The sequence below is a fragment of the Lissotriton helveticus genome, chromosome 11, assembly GCF_964261635.1.
Source record: "Lissotriton helveticus chromosome 11, aLisHel1.1, whole genome shotgun sequence".
NCBI lineage: Eukaryota > Metazoa > Chordata > Amphibia > Caudata > Salamandridae > Lissotriton > Lissotriton helveticus.
Window position 1 is genome coordinate 439,619,686 of NC_136072.1, and position 24,314 is coordinate 439,643,999.

Here is a 24,314-nt window from a genome sequence, read left to right on the forward strand (position 1 = left end):
TTTGGGGTTACCCTGGAGCCTACAGGAGAGCAAGTTATCAATCTGGGATTCCTACCTGAGCTGACCCATTGGCAGGAGGAAGGGGGGATCCCACCAGTGAGTAATTCTTCTGAAGCAGATGGAACGACCTACTCTATTTGGTTTGCGCAAGCAGGCTGCAGACCAGGCAGCTGGTGTTTAGTCAGGATCACATTAGATCTACTGGGAGAATGGTCTCCTGTATAGTGAGCCTAAGGTTGCTGGGCCAGCACATGTGCTGGTGGTACCCATTGCTTCAGAGACTCCTACTGAGTCTGGCTCATGATGTGCCTTTGACAGGACATTTGGGGCATGACAAAACTGTTGCCTGGGTTGTCACCCACTTCTACTGGCCCCAAATGCCAAGGCACTCAGTTGCACGCTGTTGGTCTTGCCAGTCTTGCCAGGCAAGTGATAAGAGTGGAAGGAAGGTAAAGGCTCCTCTCCAAACTTTTCCCGTGGTGAGCACCCCTTTTGAGGGGGTGAGAATTGACATTGTGGGGCCCCTGGACCCCATGACAGCCTTAGGCAATAGGTACATACTGGTCTTGGCGGACCATGCCACCCGGTACCCGGAGGCTATCCCTCTCAGGACAATCATGTCCAATGTGGTGAGCCGTGCATTGATGGGGTTCTTTTCCGCATGGGTTCCCTAGCGAGGTCGTTTCTGACTGGGGTACCAACTTCATATCTAGATATCTATGGGAGGAATGTGGTGTAAGTTACAAGTTCACCACTCCTTACCACCCCCAAGGAAACAGGTTGGTTAAGACATTGAACCGAACCCTAAAAGGCATGATCAGGGGTCTAGGAGACCCCATGAGGTGTAAGTGGGACGTCCTCTTGCCATGCCTTCTGTTTGCCTACAGTTAAGTACTTCAGAACCCTCTAGGCTTCAGTCCCTTTGAATTACTGCATGGGCATCCTGTAAGAGGACCTTTCGGTCTGGTGAAGGAAGGCTGAAAGAAAGCTCCCAGGAAACCTCCCCAGGATGTATTTAGCTACATGCTGGCCTTTAGAAACCAGACTGCGCACTTCAGGAAGCATGCCCCAGAAAACCTAGAAGCCAACCAGGAGGAGATGAAACAATGGTATGATCAGAATGCCACTCTGGCTGAGTTTCAACCTGTCCAGAAAGTGTGGGTGATGGCGCCAGTGGAGACTTGACATATGCCAAGTCTAGTGTACTGGGCCATTTGAGGTGCCAGAGTACAAGAATGACATCACCTATCAGTTGGACTTGCAGTCACCAAGGAACACTTTAAAGATTCTGCATGTGAACTATTCTCCCTGACCTCATGATTTGGACACCGGAGACAGCCATCCTGTGAAACACAAGATTTACAGGTTGACTGACAGGGTCAAGGTCAGCATCAACAAAGACATTTCTAAGATTTTGGGATTATGGGTGATAGTGCCCTCCAGCAGCCCCTGGGCTAGCCCAGTGGTTTAGGTTCCAAAAGCTGTTGCAGCCGGTGTCACACCTGAACTTCGGTTCTGTATGGACTATCGTGGGATCAATGCTGTCACCAGGACTGACGAGCACCCAATCCCCAGAGCTAATGAGCTCATAGATTGGTTGGGTGTTGCCAAGTTCCTCAGCACGTTTGACTTAATGTCTGGGTACTGGCAGATTGTCTTAACTGATGGGGCCAAGGAGAGGTCAGTGTTCTCAATGCAAGAAGGGCACTACCAGTTCTGGGTCATGCCCTTTGGCTTTAAGAATGCCCTTGCCACATTCCACAGACTGGCCAACCAGATATTGTTCAGGCTGGAGGACTTCAGCACCGCCTACCTGGGTGACATTGCAGTGTTCATCTCCAGTGGGAGCAACACTTGCATCACCTCTGTGAAGTGTTGAAGGAGCTGCAGAAGGTGGGCCTTACTATCAAGGCCACTAAGTGCCAGATAGGGCAGGGGTCTGTTGTGTACTTAGGGCACCAGTTAGGAAGCGGCCAGGTGGCACCCCTACAACCTAAGAATAACACCATTCTGGCTTTGGAGCCCTCCAAGACCCAAACTGAGGTGAGAGCCTTTTTAGGTCTCTCTGGCTATTACAGGAGTTTTGTCAATGGGTATGGCATCATTGTTGCCCCCTTGACTGAGCTGACTTCCAGACAGCAGCCAAGTAAAGAGACTCTTCAGAGCATGGTGTGGGTGCAGTTCTCTCACAATTGAACAATGAGGGCCTGGACCCATCATTTGCTTTCATTAGCAGGAGGCTACTTCTCAGGGAACTGAGATGGAGTGCAACTTAGAGAGACATTTTTGCTGTGGTCTGGGCACTAAAGAAGCTCAGAACCTCCTTGTTTGGTACTCACTTGCGGGTTCAAACAGTTGTGCCAAGCTACCAAAGGGGTGAGCAGGGGTTATCTAAAGTGTGTAATCCCCTTACCCTGACTAGAAGCAAGGGTCAAGACTTGGACAAGATACGTACCTTTGCCAACTAGAGACCCTCATTTCTAACAGCCACATACAGCAACCATTCATAGTTCTGAAGTGAGAACATCAGGGCTATCTTTCTATTTAAAAATAAATACATATATTTTAATGAAGCTGGGCAAAAAGGGTATCAATGGCAGGTGGATCGAGGCTGTTGTTTTCATAATTAGGCATAACATTCAAAGAGAGAAAATAAAAAAATAAGATTTCAAAACCTGCTACCAGCACCAATAAACAAACATCTTTTTTAGCACAGTATCAGTAGAGCCTTAAATAATCTCATACTCCTAATGCCAGAATTACATTAGATCCAACATTATATCATGGTAGCAGTTGGACTTGGCACTTTTTGCAGTGTCATCCCTGAACGTTTTGCCTTCCTCCTGCATTTTGTCTGACCTGTTTTGTTGGTTTAATGACTCTGGGCACTTTACCACTGCTGATCAGTGCTAAAGTGCATATGCTCTCCCTATTATGAGTTGATGTATGGATTAGTGACTCCATGATTGGCTGGTTTGGTTCACTTGTCAGACCCTAGTACAGTGCACGGAGTGTGCCCAGGGCTTGTGAACCAAATGCTGCTAGTGGGCTTGCAGCACTGGTTGTGCCAACCACAGAAGCAGCCTGTATAAGTGTGTCTAAGGCCTGCCATTGCAGAGCCTGTGTGCAGTCTGGTACTGCCATGCTGATTGGGCAAGTGCACAAACTTGCCAGTCCCTAAACCTTCCCCTTTCATCATATCAGACACCCCTATGGTAGTATAAGGTAGGACATGCCCTGGTGTGCGTGGCATGTCCTAATAGGGAATTATAGCCATTTTCGTTTTTCACTATTGCAAGGCTACCTATTTCCCATAGGCCAGAATGGGCAGTTAGATTATTACATTCTTATAATCATAACTGACTCAGAGAACATGGTGGAAATTCGAGTTTAATATGCCTGAACTCAGAATGATAAAATACATCTTTTAGTGAGGTTGGTTTTACCATTCTGGGTTTGAAAATACCACTTTTAGAAAGTAGGTATTTTTCTTGCCTATCTTTTCACGTCTGCCTCTGCTAGGTTGTGTATTCTTTGTCTGGAGTTTGAGTGACAGGGCTGGGGGATTCCAGGAGTCAGGGTGAGCCCGCCCAGTGGTGAATAGAGAGATTTGCATCTAGATGGGAGGGAGGATTTGCACCTGGGACCTGAATAGGACTGTGCTGGCTCTGATGTCTCTGCCCTGCACTGTGAAAGGAGAGAATGAGTCATGTCAACAGAGTGCTCCAGGACTGTGCCTTTCCTCCACAAGGCTGGCTCCACCTCCTGTGGGGCGTTTTATGTTTCTGCCCTACACTGTAAAAAAGAAGGAGTCATGTAAACAGAGTGCTCCAGAACTGGTTTGGACTAGGCAAAGGCCCCTCTGCCCTCAGAGGACAAAGGATTTTGGGACATAAATATTGGGACCCTGATCCGAAGAAATTAGGTCACTTTTGGACTACAAGAAGAAACCTTTGCTGAGGAGAGGAGCCTGAAGCAACTGAGGAGAGACTATTCCTAAGCTGAAGTGGTGCTTAGAGGATTGGCCTGCAGTGGTTGCCTGACTGCCAAAGAAAGGAGAAAGGAACTTTATGTACTTTATTTTCAACTAGTGAAGGATCTCCAAGGGCTTGGAATAGAGCTTGACGTACAAAAGACAAAAATGGAAGTTGCACTCAAATGAAGTCAATGGAGATAGTGATTTTAGTGTCTTCTTCTTTATTCAAACAAAGGGTATTCATGAAGTATAGGCACAGCCAACGCGTTTCGTTCCTCTTGCCTTTTAGGAACTTCGTCAGGGCAGGTTTCTTTAGTTAGGTGTAAGCTGGGCTCGCAAGGGTCATGTAAAGTTGAGTCGGAGGTGGTAATAATTCATCAGAAAAACGGAGGTATCCTTCAATGTCAAAGAAGGACAGCTCGGCAGTGGATAAACACACATTAATCCAGTCAGGGTTCTATGTTAGATGAAAGGTTGAAAGCTAAAATCAATGCCGTGGTAAAGCTATGGAAGTGGTAGACTCATATCAGTTGCAACAATAATTCTAATGTCTGCCCCGCAGAGCATAGAACCACAGCATCTACGGAAGGGAACTCCAAGGTGAAGGAGTCGATCGGCTCGCTGGGGCGTTGCCGGTTCCGTGAGAGTCCAAATTTTTAAGGCACAAACCACGGCACACCTATGATAGGGTGCCCGTGTCCAAGGTTGCAGCACAGCCGGCGTCTTGCGAGTATAGAGCTTGCCTCCTGCTGAAGTCTCAGGGACCACAGACTTCAACCCCCAGCTCCCTATAGTTCTTTGGAAGTGGCTGCTGCTGTTTTGGGCCTTCTGAGGGACTAAGTGTCTCAAGGAGCTGGAAGCGCGACTCAACGAGGAAGAAGCATGTTGCTGTCGCTGCTGCTGCCGTCGCGTCTCTGAACAAGAGTGTCGCCGCTGGAGCTGTCGTATTGTACCGCATGCTATGCTGCAAAAACGGCCCTGTAACAAAAACGGCCCTCCACCCGTGCGGCGCACCGGGGGATTGCCCGGTGCCCGCAACGTCCAGTCCGGGACTTGAACTGGTAATAGACGTGAAGCAAATGGTAGAGGTTTTATGTGAAAGAATGTTGAATTGTTGCTATTTGTTGAGTCTGCTGAATTCCGCAGCTGTGGCCAAGTATTTTTTGGTGTTTGCAAATTTTCTGCCATCCACGATTTGAATCAATTTTCACATGTATTGCATCAGTGAATGTCATTTTGTTGAAGCCATTCATGCAGTATCATCCTCATTCTGGTGAAGAACGACATCTAAAACCTTCATCAGAATATTCTGTGGCTTTACGTAGAGATGAAACCTACTACTTTGTTTTGGACTGCCATATCAAACACCATCTTATTATATTCTCTTCAACTGTGGGGCAGTTTTCAATATGATCAACCTATCTGCTGTTTGAGCGCCATTAATCTGTTGGCATTTCGTGTTCTGCCCTATTCTGGTTTTCTTTCTGCACGCATTACATTTCGTATTGTGAACTCTGCCTGTCATGACCAAAATGTCTAAGGTGCACCACACATTTCAATTCTGTTCACATTCTAAATATATACCACCCATTTGGCACTTTCATCACCTACCTTTGTTTATTCAATCTATTTGGAATCAGCAGGGTGGAAGCATAAAAAAGAATACAAATGTCATAACCCAGGCCCAAAATAAAAGCGCTAGGAAAATCTTAAAGGTTCGTAAAGCAATATTATTGATTATTTGCAGTAGATATTACAGAGACACAATGGTTACATAAAATGAAAACGTACATTTTCAGACCCCATACAACAGAAGCGATATCATCATATAGAGTCCCCAGTAATGTTCTTTAAGGAATGTCCATGGACTTAATGAAGTAGCAGCCATTTCTGTAAGTACCTTCTGAGCCCAAGCAAACAAAATCAAAAGTAAGCGTACCAAACTCTGCATTCAGTAGCCCTGAAATACTCACGTTAAAACATTCCAGAAATGACATCATTTCATCCGAAATATCAGCTTGCATGTTTCTGAAAATCCCGAGATCTCAATATCAAAGGCAGAATTTAGTTTTGCAAAAATAACATCAATCTCAGTAGTTTACTTGTTTATTAAAAACATGCCTGTCTGGCAAACATTTGCCTGTCGCTTTAACCAAACACTCAAATATACTACTGTGACACATAGACAGATTCTGCATTCATACCCAATTATTAGAAACATTAAATACCGAGAATACCCGCAGTATGTCATGGATAGGTTACTACTGTGGTAGGTGTAGCCTAATGTCACTAGGAATGTTCAAATTTTGTGCCTCTAAAATTCCTGGCAAATGTAGTCTGGATTGAAGACAATATGTTGCAAGTGATAGCCATAATGTCACCAAGAATGTCCACAATATGCATGCACACAAAGTTTTTGCCAAATACTTCTAAGCTGTGTAATTTATTGTCTAGCGCAGTAGCAGGTAGTTCTTTTTTTGCGCCAGGAGCAACACAGACAGAAGTGCAGGCAGAAGCTGTCATCATGGAGAGCTTCCACAAGCCTGGGTCAGGGCTGACTTTAGAGCTGGTGACGCCCGGTGCGACAATGTTTGTTGGTGTCCCCAATGACCACCTCTACCGCAGATTCCTTCACCACCATCTTTTAATGGTGCCCACGTCTCCATACCAACTCTTTCTCAGATGCATATATAGCGCCACAGCTTCTACACCCCCACCCACCAGCTCCGTTCCGCCAGCCTCACCCTCGCTGCTGTTCCCCGCATCCAACGAACAACCTCTGGCGGCAGATCCTTCTCCTACCTCGCCGCCAAGACCTGGAACACCCTCCCTACCCACCTATGGCAGACCCAAGACCTACTCCCCTTCAGAAGACTCCTCAAGACCTGGCTCTTCGAGTAGTAGCGGCACCCCCTCCCCTCAGCGCCTTGAGACCCTCACGAGTAAGTAGCACGCTTTACAAGTACTCTGATTGATTGATTGATTGAGTGTAGTGTGTCAGAGCTCTTTACATCGCACACACATCACACTTAAACAATCAATCATACTTGTATAACTCAGCGCATAGGAAATATTACAAAAGGCAGAAGACTACAAAGTGAAGGCGTCACAGTAGGCGTCACATGTCATCAATACTGCTAGGCAGTATAGTTTAATAGTGCTTGGACTAGAGAAGCACAAACTAGTGAAGCCATCGGCCCCTAATCGTTTTTGCAACATTAATCTTTGCTTAAATATATACTTTGCAGCGTGCATACAATTCTTTGATAAAAGATAATAGTTCAGTATTACACAGTGCATAGAATGTAAATAGGTCAATGAGTTACTGCTGTTCCAAGAGGCATCATTTTTTAACTTGCAATTTATAAGTTCAAATCCTATATTAGGATTTTAACTTATAAATTACAAGTAACAAAATGATGTCTTCTTTAAGCAGTAACCCACTGACCTATTTAAATTCTATGCACTTTGTAATCTGTTCAGTACTCGTTTTCTGCAACAGAGGTATTAACCCTCTGCACTACTTTATAGTGAGTCATAAGCCCAATTAAACACAATTAAACAAAACTCCGATCTCTCTTCAGAAAGAACACTAATCATAGGATTTACCCTGACATTTCTTTGTTGCGCGGAAATTGCCGGAGGAAACAAACGTGGCAGCAGGTGCTTTAAAATAATATTAAACTTGCAAACACGGCGCCCCCTGGAATCCAGCAGTCGGTGCAGTGGCACCGGTCGCACCGCCCTAGAGCCGGCCCAGTGGGTCTTTCCAAGAATTTGACCTAATCGGCTTAATCAGGAGCTGTGATGAAGTGAAGGCAGGGGCACCAGGACCAGCGCGGGGAGCAAGACAGAGGCGGGCGGAAAGGGAGGAGTCGAGGGACAGACTAGGCAGTTGGGATATGAAGTGGGAAGAGGGCAGACGCAAGAATAAAGAATGTGCAAACGTCCCCACTGAGTCCGTGTCGTGTGTGCCCGCCTAGACACTAGAGCTGGCGACGAGGGTGGCCACGGGACCTGCGGTGGTGCGGAGCTGCATAGCAACGGTTGGTGTTGTTGTCACGGGCGTCTGGTGCCCGAAAGTGGTGGTGCGTCCAGAGTGACTGACCGGCTGTCTGCCCTACTGCTGTGCCGCTGCGCCAGTGACTATGCGCGCTGGGAGCCCACTCCAGTCGCGCTGCTGGAGGTCGTGAGCCGAACACTTCATTGCCTGCATGCTGAGAGCGCACTCCAGCTGAACAGTGCACGTGAGGCAGCCTGCGAGCGCCTCCCTCACCTGTTGTGCCCTCGGAGCTGCTTCTGGGGTTGAGTGAGTGCCTGCCGTATTGCTGTGGATCCGGGAGGAGAAGTGCTCCTCTTGCATACAGTTCAGGATCCTAGTCTCGGAAAGAGTGAGACTCTCGCGGCGGCCATCTTGAGGTCAGGCGCCGCGTCCAATCCCCTGACAGGGATCCTTGGTGGCCATTTTGAAGTCGGGCAGAGTGCTAAAACAAAAGTCAACAAGCCTTGACAAACTCAACTGGCAAATATAAAATCGTGAGCAGAAGTGGCGGATGTCTGTGTGAAGGTGCCAGAAGTCTGTGGATACATAACGTTGAGTGCAGAGTGGAACTATATTCTTCTACCAAACCTGGGAAGCAGACGGTTCAGCTGCCTGTGGAGACGGAGCTGAAGTAGCTGTAGAAGAGGAGCCTTCGCAGTGTGATTGGCCGGAAAGGGTCTCACAGCTGCACGATGTCAGGATCTCCATCGTCGCGCCAACGTCATGCGACAGCCAGCATCGGTCCCATGGGTGTTCTAGGAGTGTCGTTCCTGCGCCCCCCAGAACCACTCACTCTTGAATCTGGTGGGGGTATGGGTCTCCGGTGGCAAGAATGGCTGGAGGATTTCACGGACTTCGTGAAGTGGTCCCACGTGACCGATGAAAAACAGCAATTAATCGCTCTACGGAATCTAGTAGGCAAAGAAGTTGGTCAGATCATAAAAGAATTGCCAGCGGCGGTTGCGTCCTCGTACTCTGATGTCTGCGAGGCACTTAACAGGAAGTTTCTACACAAAAAGAATGTTGACTATGAGCGGTACACGTTCAACCTGGCATCGCAAGACAAAGAGGAACCTATGAGTGTGTTTATTACACATCTGAGACGGTTAGAGCGATACTGCGAATTTGAATCCTTCTCCACTGAGGATGCGCTCAGATTGAGAATCATTGAAGGCTGCTTATCAGAATCACTGCGACGGAGGCTACTAAAAAAGAGCTATTCACTAGACGAAATTGAGGAAATTACGCGAGTGCACGACCAGGCTGAGGAGCATGTGAAGAAAATGGAAGCCGGGCGAAGTGAGAAACGCGAGCAAGCTTTCAGACTTCAGTCTCGACATACACGTAGACATTCCCCAGCGCAAACTCGTTCCTCCAGGTCCAAAATGCAGCACCATCCTCAAGTCGTTGACGCAGAAGCTCAAGCCGCACCAAGAAGAGATTGGAGCGCCAACTCAGATGCTACAGGTGCGGAGATGACTTCCCTCATATGGACACGTGCCCGGCACTAGGTCAGAGGTGCCGGAAGTGTGGAAGGGAGAATCATTTTGAAAGTGTGTGTGTAACTCCCCGGAAAGATGATCAACGAGAACACACCAGACAGTTTCGTCCCTCAAGCAGTCGCCATCATGCTAAAGCGGTGCAAGATTGCCAAGATTCGTCTACTGGGTCGTCACACTCCAGCTGTCACTCCCGCTGGACCTACCAATCTCGGCGATCCTCGTCAAGAGAGTCCAGTTCGCTGTCACCCATCTCGCAGGACAGCGACGAATACATATGCCTGGTGGCGGATCCTGACAGCTTAAAGGAATACCCGCGGCATGACATCAAAATTGGTTCTCACTGTGCCAAGTTCGTGCTGGATAGTGGAGCCTCTCTCAATTACATACCCGTGACTGAAAGTCAAAGGATGAAGACACCACCCCAGCTGAGCAATGCCCATGTGCGAGTATACACGTGGATGTCCAAGAAGCCACTCCCCTGTCTTGGGAAGTTTCCAACAGACCTGACCTATCAAAATCGACCATCCAAGCTTTCATCCACGTCATCGATGGGCCTGAAGCTGACTGCCTCCTAAGTCTGCCTACGGCGGAACGACTAAAACTCGTGGACATACTATATAAAGTCGATGACACTTACACCATCGTGCATAAGCCGGGGAAGGCGGCAAATCCTGCTGACTACTTGTCAAGGCACCCAAACCTGACAAGTAAGTCCAAGCAATCGATAGCGGAGGAGCACATACATTTCGTGGTGGCTCAGGCCAGGCCACCTGCTGTCCCGCTTGAAGCGATCTGTGATGCCACTCAAGAAGATGCCACTCTGCAAGAAGTCAAACGTCAAATACAAACCACCAGCTGGAGACACGTAGAAGACAAGGGACAAGGTGCCCAGATTGACACCCAAGAGATGTCTGCGTTCAAGCACGTCCACGACGAATTGTCGATCGCTGCCAATGGTCTAGTTCTGCGAGACAGTCGAATAGTAATTCCTAAACAACTGCAGCAAGGAGTCATCAACCTGGCCCATGAAGGTCACCGAGGCATTGTAGCTACAAAAGGGGCACTGAGAGAGCGGGTCTGGTTTCCGACGTTTGATCCAATGGTTGAGCTAACACTGAAGGACTGCCCGCAATGCCAACTGGTGAGCCGTCCAGACCCTCCTGCACCAATGCAAACATCTCCATTGCCGGATGGCGTTTGGCAACAAGTTGTAGTTGACTTCTGTGGGCCGTTCAAATCTGGACAATACGCCCTAGTTACTATGGATGAATATTCTCGATTCCCGATTGTACAACTCATCACGTCCACCAAGGCATACAGCACCATACTGGTTCTTGATGAGGCCTTCGCCACATGGGGCATTCCCCAGGTGGTAACATCTGACAATGGACCTCCATTTAATAGTCAGGACTTTGCTGATTTTGCGTGACACCTAATTTTCAAACATCGCAAAATCACGCCACTCTGGTCACAGGCCAACGGAATGATGGAACGATTTATGGCCACAGTCAAAAAAAACATTTAACAAGCGGAGCTCACCCGGAAAAATACACAAACAGCGCTTAGCGAAGTGTTACGAGCCTATCGAAATACACCTCACTCCACCACAGGCAAGTGTCCGACCACCCTCATGCTGGGCAGGCCGGTGCATACTAGATTGCCCATGATGAACTTACCCGTGAGTGCTATGTATCCTGACTCCGATCATGAAGAGATTGCCGCAGTGGACAGAATAAAGAAAGAAAAGATGGAGAGCTACGCAGACGACCGCAGAAAAGCCACCCCTGTCTCGATCCAGGAGGGGGACTAGGTGCTGGTGCGGCAAGACCAGCAGAGAAAGACTGACTGCAGCTATCACGAGACTCCGTTGAGGGTCACCAAGCAGAAAGGAACTATGATCACTGCCGAAACAAATGGGAGGAGAGTCATCAGGAAAGTGACGCTCTTCAGGAAGTGCAGTCCCAGTGTCAGAGGACTGTTGGCTGAACCAGTCTCTGAGGATATAAGAGCTGAGGCGCCATCCGGTAGTGGTCAATTGTAACTGCTGGCCCCTGATGGACGAGAGCCCGATAACCCTGACATTCAGTTGCGTCCCAGACGGACCATTAGAAAACCGTCACGCCTCATTGAAGAACTGTAAGTGAGATGTCCAGTGACATGAAAGAAGAGGAGCTGATGTACTGTTGTGTGTTTGTTTTCTTTTTTTTTTCTTTACAGAGGGTGGAGATGTGATGACGTGAAGGCAGGGGCACCAGGACCTGCGCGGGGAGCAAGACAGAGGCGGGCGGAAAGGGAGGAGTCGAGGGACAGGCTAGGCAGTTGGGATATGAAGTGGGAAGAGGGCAGACGCAAGAATAAAGAATGTGCAAACGTCCCCACTGAATCCGTGTCGTGTGTGCCCTCCCAGACACTACAGGAGCCACCACAGAGAACCCTTGTTTACTCTTTTTTTATGTAGTTAATGGTTTTGGAGGTGCCTGCTGTGTAAAGTATTCGTGGGCTTTATAACAATTTGGAAACTATATGAAACACATCACTAGTGAGAGTGCACATATACAAATGGTGAGGTTGTACATGTTAGATCCCTACTCCCGGAGTAGATGCCTTCACTGTTACAACCTGTCTTCTGATAGGGCTCGGTGCATCTTATGGAAAAGTCTATTGCAGGCTGTTTTATATAATATAGTGCGCATGCGCAGGATTTCATCTATGTATTCCACAAGTGTGACGAGGGCTCTACCGGAAATGGTGATCAGGCAAGCTCAATATACATCCTCCTGCTGCAAAGTATGCTATATACATGTGAACAAATTAATACACTTGCAAGGCAGAGAGTCAGTGTCAGGCTGGTGGTGCTCTGCCTTGGTGCCCACAATACACCAGTTCCTTTGGTCCACATTCTACTTCACACAGTGTGAAATTTTACAAAAAGTAGAAACTAGCCTGGGCACAAAGCACAGTGAAGTTATTACAAGGCCAGGGTGGTAAATTCCATTCCGCTTGCGAAATTTGGGTAATTTTGCATTCCACGGAGAACGCAGAATTGCCAAAAATTCTACGATCCACGGCTTCGCAGAATTATTTGCTTGTTCGCGCTTTCAAAATGCGTGTTCGGGAGATATTTCTCCCCGAGCACGCAAACAGCGTTTGTGAACAGGAAAAAAGCATTGCGAACATGCAGAACAAGCAATTCTGCGTGTTTGCTGAACTTTTGCGTGCTCGTGGAGATTTTTTACCGTTTCGCGGAGTTTTGCGTAGGGCGACTATGCAAATTCCGCCCACCCCTAGTTAATACGCAAACACATTTTATTGTGGTCTGCACTTGCATGGCCAAAACCCAATGTAAAATATTGTTTCCAGTTAAACTGATCGCAAGTTTGAAGAGGCATTGACAGGGTAGATAGAATTAATAGACCATAGACAACGTGTTATGCAAGCAACAGATGGTGAGTGAGTTACACAGCAACCCCGAGCAGATGAAACTTTTGTTACTATTATATAAAAAGTAAGAGGTTATGTGCTATTGCAGTGAAAAGAAAAATGAGCAGATGACGTAGACACATGTCACTTGTAATATTATATCTATGCTTATGTTTCTGTGCTTAGCAGTGCTCAAATCGTGTACTGCTTGAATATACCTACCTGCTAAAAAGATTAACAACTGTGTTTTATTCAAATATCCGTGGTAATAGTAAATTTTATTGTTTGACTCTTTTTGCATTGCCTTAGTAAAGATGAACCTACCCTCTAGCCACTGAAATTTAAAGACACAAACGTGATCTAGAAAGGCTTGCTTCCTGTTCTCCATGTGTCTGTCATTATCAAAGTAATATTCTTGTCTTTATTATTTTACAGGAAGATTGCTGCTGCGTTCAAACTTATGCAGGCAACACAGAATAATGGCACGCTTAAAGGATCCAACGCCTCCACTCAGGCTGGAATGCTGTCGCAATGGTAGCACAATTAAGTTTTGGTCTATTTGATACCTGTGTAAATAGTTCAATGTTTATCTGGCAAGTGCATGGGCTACTTCAGTTTTGCGTACACATAGGAACAAAATAAATACATTGGACCTGATTTAGATCTTAGCAGACGGATTACTCTGTCACAATGGTAATCAATATCCCGTTTACCGAAATATAAATCCCAAATGATTTAGATCTCAGCGGACGGGTTACTCCGTCACAGCGGTGATGGATATCCCGTCCGCCAAAATATAAATCCTAATGGGTTTAGGATTTATATTTTGGTGGACAGGATATCCGTCACTGTTGTGAGAGTAACCACCGAGATCTAAATCAGGCTCATTGTTATGGCCATGAATAATCAAGTGACGTGGGCAAACTGAAACAAATACAAACGAGTTCCAGAATTTAACATCACATTTTTAGTTAATGAATATATGTGGGTTAACACCTGAACTGTTGACCCTTAGCAGTTTCATTTTCTGGATGCCTGCAGGAGTTTAGATTCTTTTAGTCATTGCAAGGGTCCTCTTCTTCCAGCAGAAATCAGGGGGCATGTTTTTTTTCCCAGAAGGGCCTTATTCTTCACATAAAGTCTTCTCAGGTCCAGGAATGCTCTAAGGAGATTGTGGTTGAGAGTCAAGCTTGATCCTGTGCACTAGCCAGTGACTGGAGAAAATCTTCCACACAATCCTGTTTTATGCAATCCCCAACTCCTTTGCAGAACTTCCTCTTTGCCTTACTGCACATTACCCATTATCCCCTGTTTCAATGTGCCATGACCTGTCTGCCACCAGACAGGCTGGTATTCAGCTCTGTAGCCAGTCCACCAATTAAGTAGACTCTCCTCTTACCTGACAGAGTTCAAGCTGTCTCCCTCACTATGACAGAAGCTTATCTATCTAGGCAGGTGCTGGGAATGAATAGGAGAATCTGTCCCAGGCATCTCAACTTCAAATGAGGTAGTGTTTAGGTTGTCCTTTGGTCTGCCAGGTGTTAGACTCCCAGATATCTGATGCCTTCGACGTGGTCAGCAGATACTAGCAATTTCCTGTCCTTCCTTGACTCAGAGGCAGCCCATTTTCTTCTGAGGCACGTTTGTTAATTCTCCCATCTGAAAATGTGGATTCTAGTTCTGCTGGTGTGATGATTTTCAGAACTATATTTAAGCCAGTTCTGTCTCAGGGAGCCTAAGGTACACTTTTATACATTTTCCTTATGAATCAAGTTTAAACAAATCTGGGATTGCCATTAAATACGATTTTGAGAATTAATAAGGAAATAACTAGACAAACTTTGCTAGTATTTTCCCAGGTGGGAAATATAAAATTAAATAGTTTAATCATAGATAAGTATGTCTTATGGAAAATGCAACTGAATCTACACAGTAAAACAGTTTTTAGGGCGTCCTTCACTGTGAGGACACACTTTTCAAATGTATAGTGTATCACTTGTTTAGGCACACTGGGTTGTGGGCATACAAGACACACTTTAGGGGTTACTTAGGGCCTTATTTTGAGTATGCTGGCCCATAGGACTTCATACTCGCAGTGGCAGTCCAACCACCACCACACTGTGGGCCCTCCTGCAGTATTACAATTGCAGCGCTTGGACCGCTACAGGACCAATGCCTCAGCCAGTGATCTGGGATCCTGCGGCGGTCGCACAGTGCCTAGGAGCAGGAATTTGCTGGCAGCGCCGCTGCGGCACCGCAAAGCATATTCTAAGTTGCTTGTTCACTGTCCTTCTCATGGCTGGAAGCCCGCGATGAAACGGGTGGTGGAAATGCAACTACGTGCCGCTCCTAGGCCTTGGGGTGCATGCAGTGGGGCACATGTTGTGGCCTCCTGGAATTGGACCCCTGTAACTGCACAGTGTGGCATGCATTCGACACCATGAAGGAACGCTTTGCAGGTGCTGTCATTGTGGCAGGCTGCATGTTAAGCTCTCTTAAGAACCCTACAGCCCACCACCTTGAGACCACTGAAGCACAGCCTGCCCGCCATGGATTACAATCATGATCCAGCGGGCGGGCACACTATATCTTTGGCCTTCCTCCTGCCGACAGTGTGGTGCAGCAGTAAGACCGCCAAAGTCGTAATAGGGCCCTTAATTTGTAACAATGGATATACCTACATGGCAAAAGTACTTTTCCTTCCTATGTGTCACTGTAGTTGGTTTAAACGGCAGCCCAACCAGAGTTACAATGCTCCTAGCAGCTTTATATTTTAGGCATACATGTAGGTGGTATAAATACACACTACAGCCCATATATCTGACATTTAACTCCCATGCCATTTGTGTATTTTCTGTGATATCTGCTTTAACATTACAGGAAAGGTAAATAGGCCACCTGGATGGAACTCATCTTACTAATGCTGTTTTATAAACAGAGCACATGCCCTAAATAGCAGTGTCACAGGGCACAGCTTCATAATACCAGCAAAAATAGGGTCCGGAAAAACTCATTTTTGGTCATGGAGAAAAGTAGAATTTCCCATAGAGTTCAATGTTATTTGTAGCCTTGAAAGCGCATTCCCATTGGCCTATTTGCTCCACCTTCTCTCCGGACACAGGGAAGTATGAATAACTGAGACTCTCTTCAGAAGGCATATTATAATTTCTATGAATCAAATGACTTTCATAGTCATGGCCAGAGCTTTGAAAACATTTGAAGAGCACCACCCACTTCCCCAGTAAAATAGATCTCTGAAAATCTGCATTGCATGTCTCTCCAGCTATCAAACATTCCTTAAACAAAAATTGTATGAATTTTTGTTACATTTATTTTCCCAGATTTTTGGGCAGTTGCCAATATCACATTCCAGTATTAAAATAGGCTAAGTATAGTTCTATTGCTTGAACTATTTCTGCCCATATCTATCTCAGAAAAGATCTCCTATTTTGGAGACACAGCTCATTGTTTGACTGTAAATTCAATGATGTACTGATTTACCTCGATATGTTCATTCTCTGCAGGCTACAGTAGTTATAATTCCATGATTATTGCGTTGCTTACTTTTAGTCAAGCAAAAATAGTTTAGTAATTGACGAGGTGAGATTTATAATATAAGGGAGAATAGAACATATGCAGGGAGGAAGAAGCACACAAGGTGTAACAGAATAAAAGATTTCTGGTATCCCCTGTGTGATCTTTCTATGCTTAGACTCTGCCAGTAACTCCAAACTGGTTGTTACCCACTATAAAATTATTCGATGCCATTCTTTGCACTGTTTAAGCGTGAGAGGGTGCATGTTCATGGATGCAGCATCGACATTTAATGGTAGTAAACTACATTTGTCTTAATAGGTCCACAAAGGTGAAAAACAATAACATGTTCCTTAAGGTTAGAAGAAAAACTACATGGCTACTATATACCTTCTCAATGTGCTTTTTGTTTTTTCAACATTTGTTGACCTCCTTTCTAATTTTTATAGTAACTTCTCTAGCTGTAAGCCTCATTAGTAAGATGTCAGAAATTGAAAAGAAAGTTAAGGCTTTTGAGTTATAGTTGAAAGCAATGACAACTAGAATATGAGATCTCGAACACAGCCAAAATGAATTATCAAAGAAGAACTCCATTCTTCAAAAGGAGATTACCTCTGTAAAAACAACAATTGGAGGATCAAGAAAATCATTGAAGGACATCTAACCTCAGATTAGTTGTTATTCCAGAAAGAGAGGAGAGGAAACCCAAGAAGGTTATTTAATATATCAATGATCTGATCTATAATCATCTGTTTAGGGGCCATTTGGTAGGCTTGACTATAAGCCGTGCACATTGAACACCTTTTCTAGAGTGTCCAGATAGGTCCCATCCATATACGGTGTTGGTGAATATTGGAGATTACAAGATGCGTGAGAAGGTGCTGAATAGTGCTATAAAACAACAAGGTAGGAAAATAAGAGATGGGTTTGAAATTCAGATCTTTCCTGATATGTCATGCAAGACATCCAATCGACACAGGGAATTATGGCAAAAGCTACCCTTATTCCAAGCTGCCTGTGGACAAGCAAGGATTCTACAACCAGCAAGGCTCAGAACTTTGTTTAAGAGAGAATATACAGACTGCACAAAATTACTTGCATACCTTTTAAACTATGAAACAATGAGGGGTTATGAAATCTTTTTGTTGAAAATATGAGATTTATTTCTCGAGTTTCTGATTATGATCCTAAATGTTTTACTTACAATATGCTCTTATGAAATAAGTCTATGTGTAGGCCTGTTATCTGTAACCAAAAAGAGGTGTGGGGGGGAGGTGTTCTGAGCCATTTAGGGTCCCTAGCAAGGTGCGAGCTTTGAACCCAATGGACATCGTGGGAAATGTTGTGACTGGACAATCTGATTGCAACAGGGGTTCTTGGCTTCAGGTTTGTAGGTGGGTGGAGGGTTAGATGTAGCAGTTGGCAGTTGGTGGGGTAGGTAAGGGGGTGGTGGATGGGCACAAGATTTTGGGGTTGGGGATAGGGAGGTGGGGAGCTCCGAGTATCCCCTAGGTGGGGCCAGGGGGTGCATCTATGTGGGAAAAAAGGTTTTTTGTAGGTGCGAGCTAAGGCAAACTAAGCAAGCAACCTAAGTGGATGGTGAGGGATTGCTGAAGTATTTAGTTTATGAAAGTGAACATGTCTACTATGGCACCTGCCTTTAACTGCAGTTTTTTTTTATTATTAATTTTTATTGAAACATAACTATGCATTGTTTACATAATACCAGTAAATAATGACATTACAATTCACAGAATATACTCTTAGTTCTCATCTTGCCATGTTATCTATCTCCCGTTCCTCCCGTCCTTCTCTGCACCCCCATATATATCACCAGAAAATCTTTTTCTACATTGTCTTTGTGAGATTAGCACCTCATTGTACCATGTACACCCATTTTCCTATCACAATTCAAAGCCACCATCATTGGCATAAGTCTTACAGTAATTTTACCCTAACCACCCCTTCTCTGAATCCGAACTGTTACATATTAAATTTGCTCCATGTACCCCAGATGTTTTCACATTTTTACATACATCCCCTACCTTTGTATATCTCTCTCTCCATTAACTTGCTTTGCTCTATCCCCATCTGCCAGTCCCGATAATGAGTGGTATCCCATCCCCCTATCTGCGAGCAGTATCCCATGTGGCAAACATACAACCTGGGTTTATCAGTATCTGCTGGCCCCATATTACATCTGCAGGACCTCAAATTCCTCATAGGGCTACTCTGGGTTATTATGTCATGGGCATATCAACTTTTTCTCTTAATGAGGTACCTTCTCAATCCTAGATGGGTGTAGTTTGAGGCAACCCCAAATCGTGTTCATGAATGTGCCTTTCATCCCACACCCCGCGCAAGAATAAGGTGTTTGCAATTTTCCCCATTTTGTGGAGGAAGACCCTCGTATAGTACGTCATATATAGTATTTTAAGTTGAATCACTCTGTTACTGGCTTTGATTGAAACTGCCGTTGTAAACCCCAATGCCATTTGCCAGTCATCATCCATTTCACCGGTATCTTGTTCCCAACTACATTTCAGTCATGTGAGAGTGTCCCGTGTATTTTTCTCATAAGTGCAGTATATGTCAGTGAGATACATTTTTTCCCTATTTTACCATCCAGAAATTGTCTCTCTAAGGCGGACTCCGGCATTCTTCCTCCTCATAAAAACTATCTCAAAGGGCATGTCCCAACTTTTGATAGCGTAACCATTCAATATTCTATTTGCAGATACTCGAACAGAACTGTCCTGTTCATGCCCCAGACAATAGCTAGTGTGGAGAGGCCGATAAAGTCCCAACCTCAGAAACCCAGCATGTTGGCTGTTTGTGACCTATTCCCTTCCCACAAAGGTGTCTTACAAGCCAGGCATTTGTCCCATTGTATGTCCTTCTGTAAACTGGACTGTATACTCACCACTGCTTTAGTGGCATGGCCTGCTTTTGCGTCCAGTTTTTCGCCATATAACACATGGAGGTAACTTCTATCTCCCAGATTGCCTCTATCTAATCTAAAGGCTGGATCATCCCACTCAGAATAAGCCCATTTGCTCACCACCTAAACCTGAGCATCTTCATAATATGGAAGTGGAATACCTCCCTCGTATTTACGGCACTGGACAACCAACAGTGCAATCCGAGATTGACCCCGTCCCACACTACTGTATGAATTGTACAGTTTATCCCCGAGAAAAAGGTGTCTTGAATTTTATATGGGCAATTCTGGAGAATATATAATAGTTGTGGTAATGCAATGATTAAACAGATCTGCCCTCCAAGAAGGGACAGTAGCATTTTGTCCCATTGGACATAATAAGAACTTCTGCCAGTTAATTGTGTACCCGGAGTAGCTGCCAGAGATCTGAATTATCTCACTTAGCTGGTTTAGTGATTGCACTGGGTTCGTTAGGTAGAGCAGTACATCGTCAGTGTAGAAGAAGATGCTCTCCTCCCTTCCCGTGCTGCCCGGCTAGCCCCACACCTGGGCATCTACCCTTACCCATTATGCCAATGCCTCTATCACTAACGCAAACAACATTAGTGTCAATGGGCATCCCTGTCTGGTGCCTTGTCCTATCAGGAATGATCAGGAGATGCACCCATTAACTTTCACTCTCGCTATTGGCTGGTAATACAACAGCTCTACCCACCTAACACATTTAGGGCTAAATCCCATTCTGAGGCAAGATCCCAAACATGCATGGCCACTCCACCAAATCAAATGCCTTATTTACATCCAGAGAGACAATAAATCACAGATCCTGCCATAATTCTACATCTGCGATATTATTATGCAATTGTCTCCAATTCAACTTGGGCGGGCGGCCTGGCATGAACTCATTTTGGTCTGGGTATACCAAGTCCAGTAATACCATCCATAGCCTTGTAGCTAAAGCTTTTTTCTAGAATTGTATTGTCTGCATTAATCAGCGAATTCGGCCTGTATGATTCACATTCATCTGGTGGCTTCCCTTCTTTGAGGAGCAGCCTGATAGTCGCCGTTCGCTGGCCCTCTAATAGTACTCCCTCTTCCAGTGCTTCCAGTATGTGGCCTGCACTGGGGCCACCACATGGCTAGGCAATTTGTGAAAAAGTTCTATAGGGAAGCTGTTCGGGCAAGGGCCCTTCCACATCTGCAACTATGTCAATGATAGTGTCACTTGTTCCACTGTTAGGTCAGTCTCCAATGCCATTCTCTGCTCTAGAGTCAGCCAACACATCAAGCAGCTTTGATAAATTCTAATATTCTCTCCTCAGGGGCCTGAAGCTTGCTATTATAGAATTGCTCCATGTAGGTAGCAAACATTTGCGCTATCCCTTCTTTGCTTATCACCCTTTCCTTGCTGTCCAAAACTAGTTCCCTCACATGTATTCCTTTTCTTTTTTTTTACTTCCAAGCCATGCTAGTAGTTTTCCTGCTTTATGCCCTGCCTTGTAAATACATTGCTGTGTTGTAATGAATGCCTTTTTAGCCTCATTCCCAGCCACTCTTTTCTATTCAGCTCCATCTCCTCTCTTTGATTGATAGCAGGGTTCAAATCTTAATTCCTCCCAAAGGGCACTAATTTGGTTGTTAGTCGAATCAACCTACTATGTCTTTGCCACTTATCCTTAACTTCACCTGCTATAATTGTGCTCCTAATAGTAGGCTTGTAAGCCTCGAACACTATTAGTTGACTCGACAATGACCTATTGTTTTCCTTGAAGTATAGTGTTGTGGCTTTATCTAGTCTGTGGACCTAATATTTGTCTGCAAGGAGCCATGTCACCTTTCTCCAACCTGGGGGAGATTTCGGAGTATTGGTGGAATATGTTATCTTGTAGAGGGAGATGTCACTAACCCCTCTGGCAAGTATATGTGTTTCTGTGAATTTATTAAGCATGTCTCCAGTGGTGAAAAAGTAGTCCAGTCTAGACTGCATATGGTGTGTATGTGAGTAAAATAAGTATCCCCTATCTCGCTTATGAAGAGCTCTCCAAACATCACATAAACCAATCACCTGTACGAATCTTCCAATCTCCCCCTTGCCGCATCTCCTTCTGGTCTGTCACTTTGTCTGTCTAAATGGATATCCATGGCGAGATTAAAGGCTCCCACAAAGATCACCAGGAGAGAGGGATCATCCAGCATAACCTTTCCCATTTTACTCAGTGTGACTTGTTGCAGTCCTTGTAGTGCATACAGATTTACTAGCATGATCGATTGACCCTCCTATTCCCCCTTTAGAGCAGTATAACATTCACTAGTATCTGTTCTGGTGCATGATATGTGGAAGAGCGATGATCTCCTATATAAGATCACCACCCAAGGGGATCCCAAAGTGTAGTGAGAAAATCTAGCTAGTTTATACCTCTCCCTCCCAAGGCAGTGATGTTGGTCCTCTAGGAGATGTGTTACTTGCAGAAACACTATGTTTGACTTATATCTGTGAGGTATGTATGGGCAGTGCAGTGAACAGTAGATAACGTAGGCAGTTAGGCATTAGTATGAATTCATTTTAAAACCAAGATCACATCAAAAAATGAAACATTCTGCTACTACTGACCATAAACACCTTGGAAAACAGCTTTATAAAGGAAAAAATGGAGTTAACCATACCACTGAAAATGAATGAGACCGTCCTGTGGCAATGGTTGCTCTGGATCTCAATGTAAATCAATGGAGAAAAGAAATATATTTGGAAAAAAGTAAATAAATCGAAAACAAAACCTTTATACAGCAAATAGGAATACAAGAATACCAAATCAGTTAGGTCAATTGTGGCAAAATATGAGCAAAGTATTTGACAAGATATGAGCAAGATATTGATATTGGGCATAAAAGATAAATATTAAACTCAATAATATCAAAAGCAGCTTATCAGAAAAACTTGTAAGAAGGTCAATAGTCTTGGACAGCAAAAGAAAGATTTAACATCAAATGAGACTCTGTGGTAAATACAAGCAAGTGGGCCTGTAGAGAAGAGATTGTGTGTTTTGAAATTTTAATTTCAAGGTTGTTCAACTACTGGAGGAGCGGGCAGAAAGTTACCTATTTTTTTGTTGATTCTCCTACCATGACCTGCCACATTTGAGTAAAATGTCTAAATATTATTCCCAATATTTGAAAACTTTATCCAGGATTTTCATTTACAGACCAATAGGAGAAACACCTATTTGTTTCACGTTCACTTCTAAAAATAAGAAATATCTACTCAGGAAGTCTTACATTAAACCAGTTAGAGAAATATGTATAAGGATACAAACACATCTCATGTTGCAAGTGTTCCCATGCAGGGGTGGCAGGGCCGATTGATTTGGGCTTACAGCTTCTTTGAACAGGGACCAAAGTTGATTGGAAGCTTGAATTTATGGATAAATTGTTGGATTTAAATATTTTGTATTCCTTAGTAATCAAAGACCCGACAGGCAGATGGCACTAGTAGATGTTTCAGCTTAGAGTGTTAAGCTCAAAAATAGGTGACACAATGAAGATTTGGCCCAGTGATGTTTTATGGCAAAGACCTTCTGCTGGGGGACATAGTGGAATGAAATAACTTTGATTCACAACTTTCTGAGACATTTATTTAATTGCTAGTTTTAGTTTCTAACCAATAACATTATTAGTATTCAAATTTCCTTTCTGAAATGAAATATATTTTAATTGTTTAACCTTTCTTCCCTGTGAAAATGTATCTTTAAATAATGTATTCTGAAAATCCAAGGAAAAGTGTCTAAACATATTTGAGACGTGTGATTGTACTCTGTTTTTAGGATGCATTCAACAGCTGATGGTCACCGACATCCCAGATCCCAGACTTTGCCAATCATTCGTGGTAAAAATGCACTTTCCAACCCAAAACTTTTACAAATGATTGACATCTCAAGTTCCATTGCAAGTAAGTTTTAATGATGTCTTTTTCTACTGCAGTCTCTCTTAAATTTAAGTTGTCAGTCATCATAAACACTAGCAGAGTTTACTAAACTATAGATGTTGTATCTCAAAACTGTCTGCTCATGGTCTAGAGTTTCCGTTGGCAGGAGCAGTCAAAAATAAGAAGCACGCACTGGACCCCCAGGTTCCACTACTTGGAGCAAGGAATTGGGATTTGTGATCAGTGCCTAGCTATATCGTCAAAGCTTGTAATCTCCAGAACCGTAATGACTGGAAGGGGGTTGTCTTTGTCTTTGGTTCCTGGAATCTTCATCTTCACGGCCGGGCTCAGCTCCGCCGCAGCGAAGCACCAGCAGCAAAGGGCCGGGCCTTCCTCCGCCTGTTTCCCGGCCGGGCTTGGCTCCGCCGGGCCCCTCCCACCACCAGCTGATGCCCTCAACAGCGCCAGGAGGCGCATAAAGGCAGCGCCAGGGCCGAGTTCTGTGGGGGTTGTCTTTGTCTTTGGTTCCTGGAATCTTCATCTTCACGGCCGGGCTCAGCTCCGCCGCAGCGTAGCACCAGCAGCAAAGGGCCGGGCCTTGCTCCGTCTGTTTCCCGGCCGGGCTTGGCTCAGCCGGGCCCCTCCCACCACCAGCTGACGCCCTCAACGGCGCCAGGAGGCGCATAAAGGCAGCACCAGGGCCGAGTTCTGTGGGGGTTGTCTTTGGTTCCTGGAATCTTCATCTTCACGGCCGGGCTCAGCTCCGCCGCAGCGTAGCACCAGCAGCAAAGGGCCGGGCCTTGCTCCGCCTGTTTCCCGGCCGGGCTTGGCTCCGCCGGGCCCCTCCCACCACCAGCTGACGCCCTCAACAGCGCCAGGAGGCGCATAAAGGCAGCGCCAGGGCCGAGTTCTGTGGGGGTTGTCTTTGTCTTTGGTTCCTGGAATCTTCATCTTCACGGCCGGGCTCAGCTCCGCCGCAG

The 24,314-nt window shown here is 45.2% G+C and overlaps 1 protein-coding gene across 7 annotated transcripts in view; it reads left to right on the plus strand.

Moving 5' to 3' along the window:
• Positions 1–24,314, plus strand: part of DOCK10 (dedicator of cytokinesis 10) — a 1,735,912-nt gene that overhangs the window by 1,459,756 nt on the left and 251,842 nt on the right. For all 7 annotated transcript variants that reach the window (XM_078665953.1, XM_078665951.1, XM_078665949.1 and 4 more), the window contains exons 39-40: positions 13,376–13,474; positions 23,234–23,358. In XM_078665953.1, coding sequence (XP_078522079.1) covers positions 13,376–13,474; positions 23,234–23,358 — 224 coding nt within the window. The remainder of the gene's footprint in view (positions 1–13,375; positions 13,475–23,233; positions 23,359–24,314) is intronic.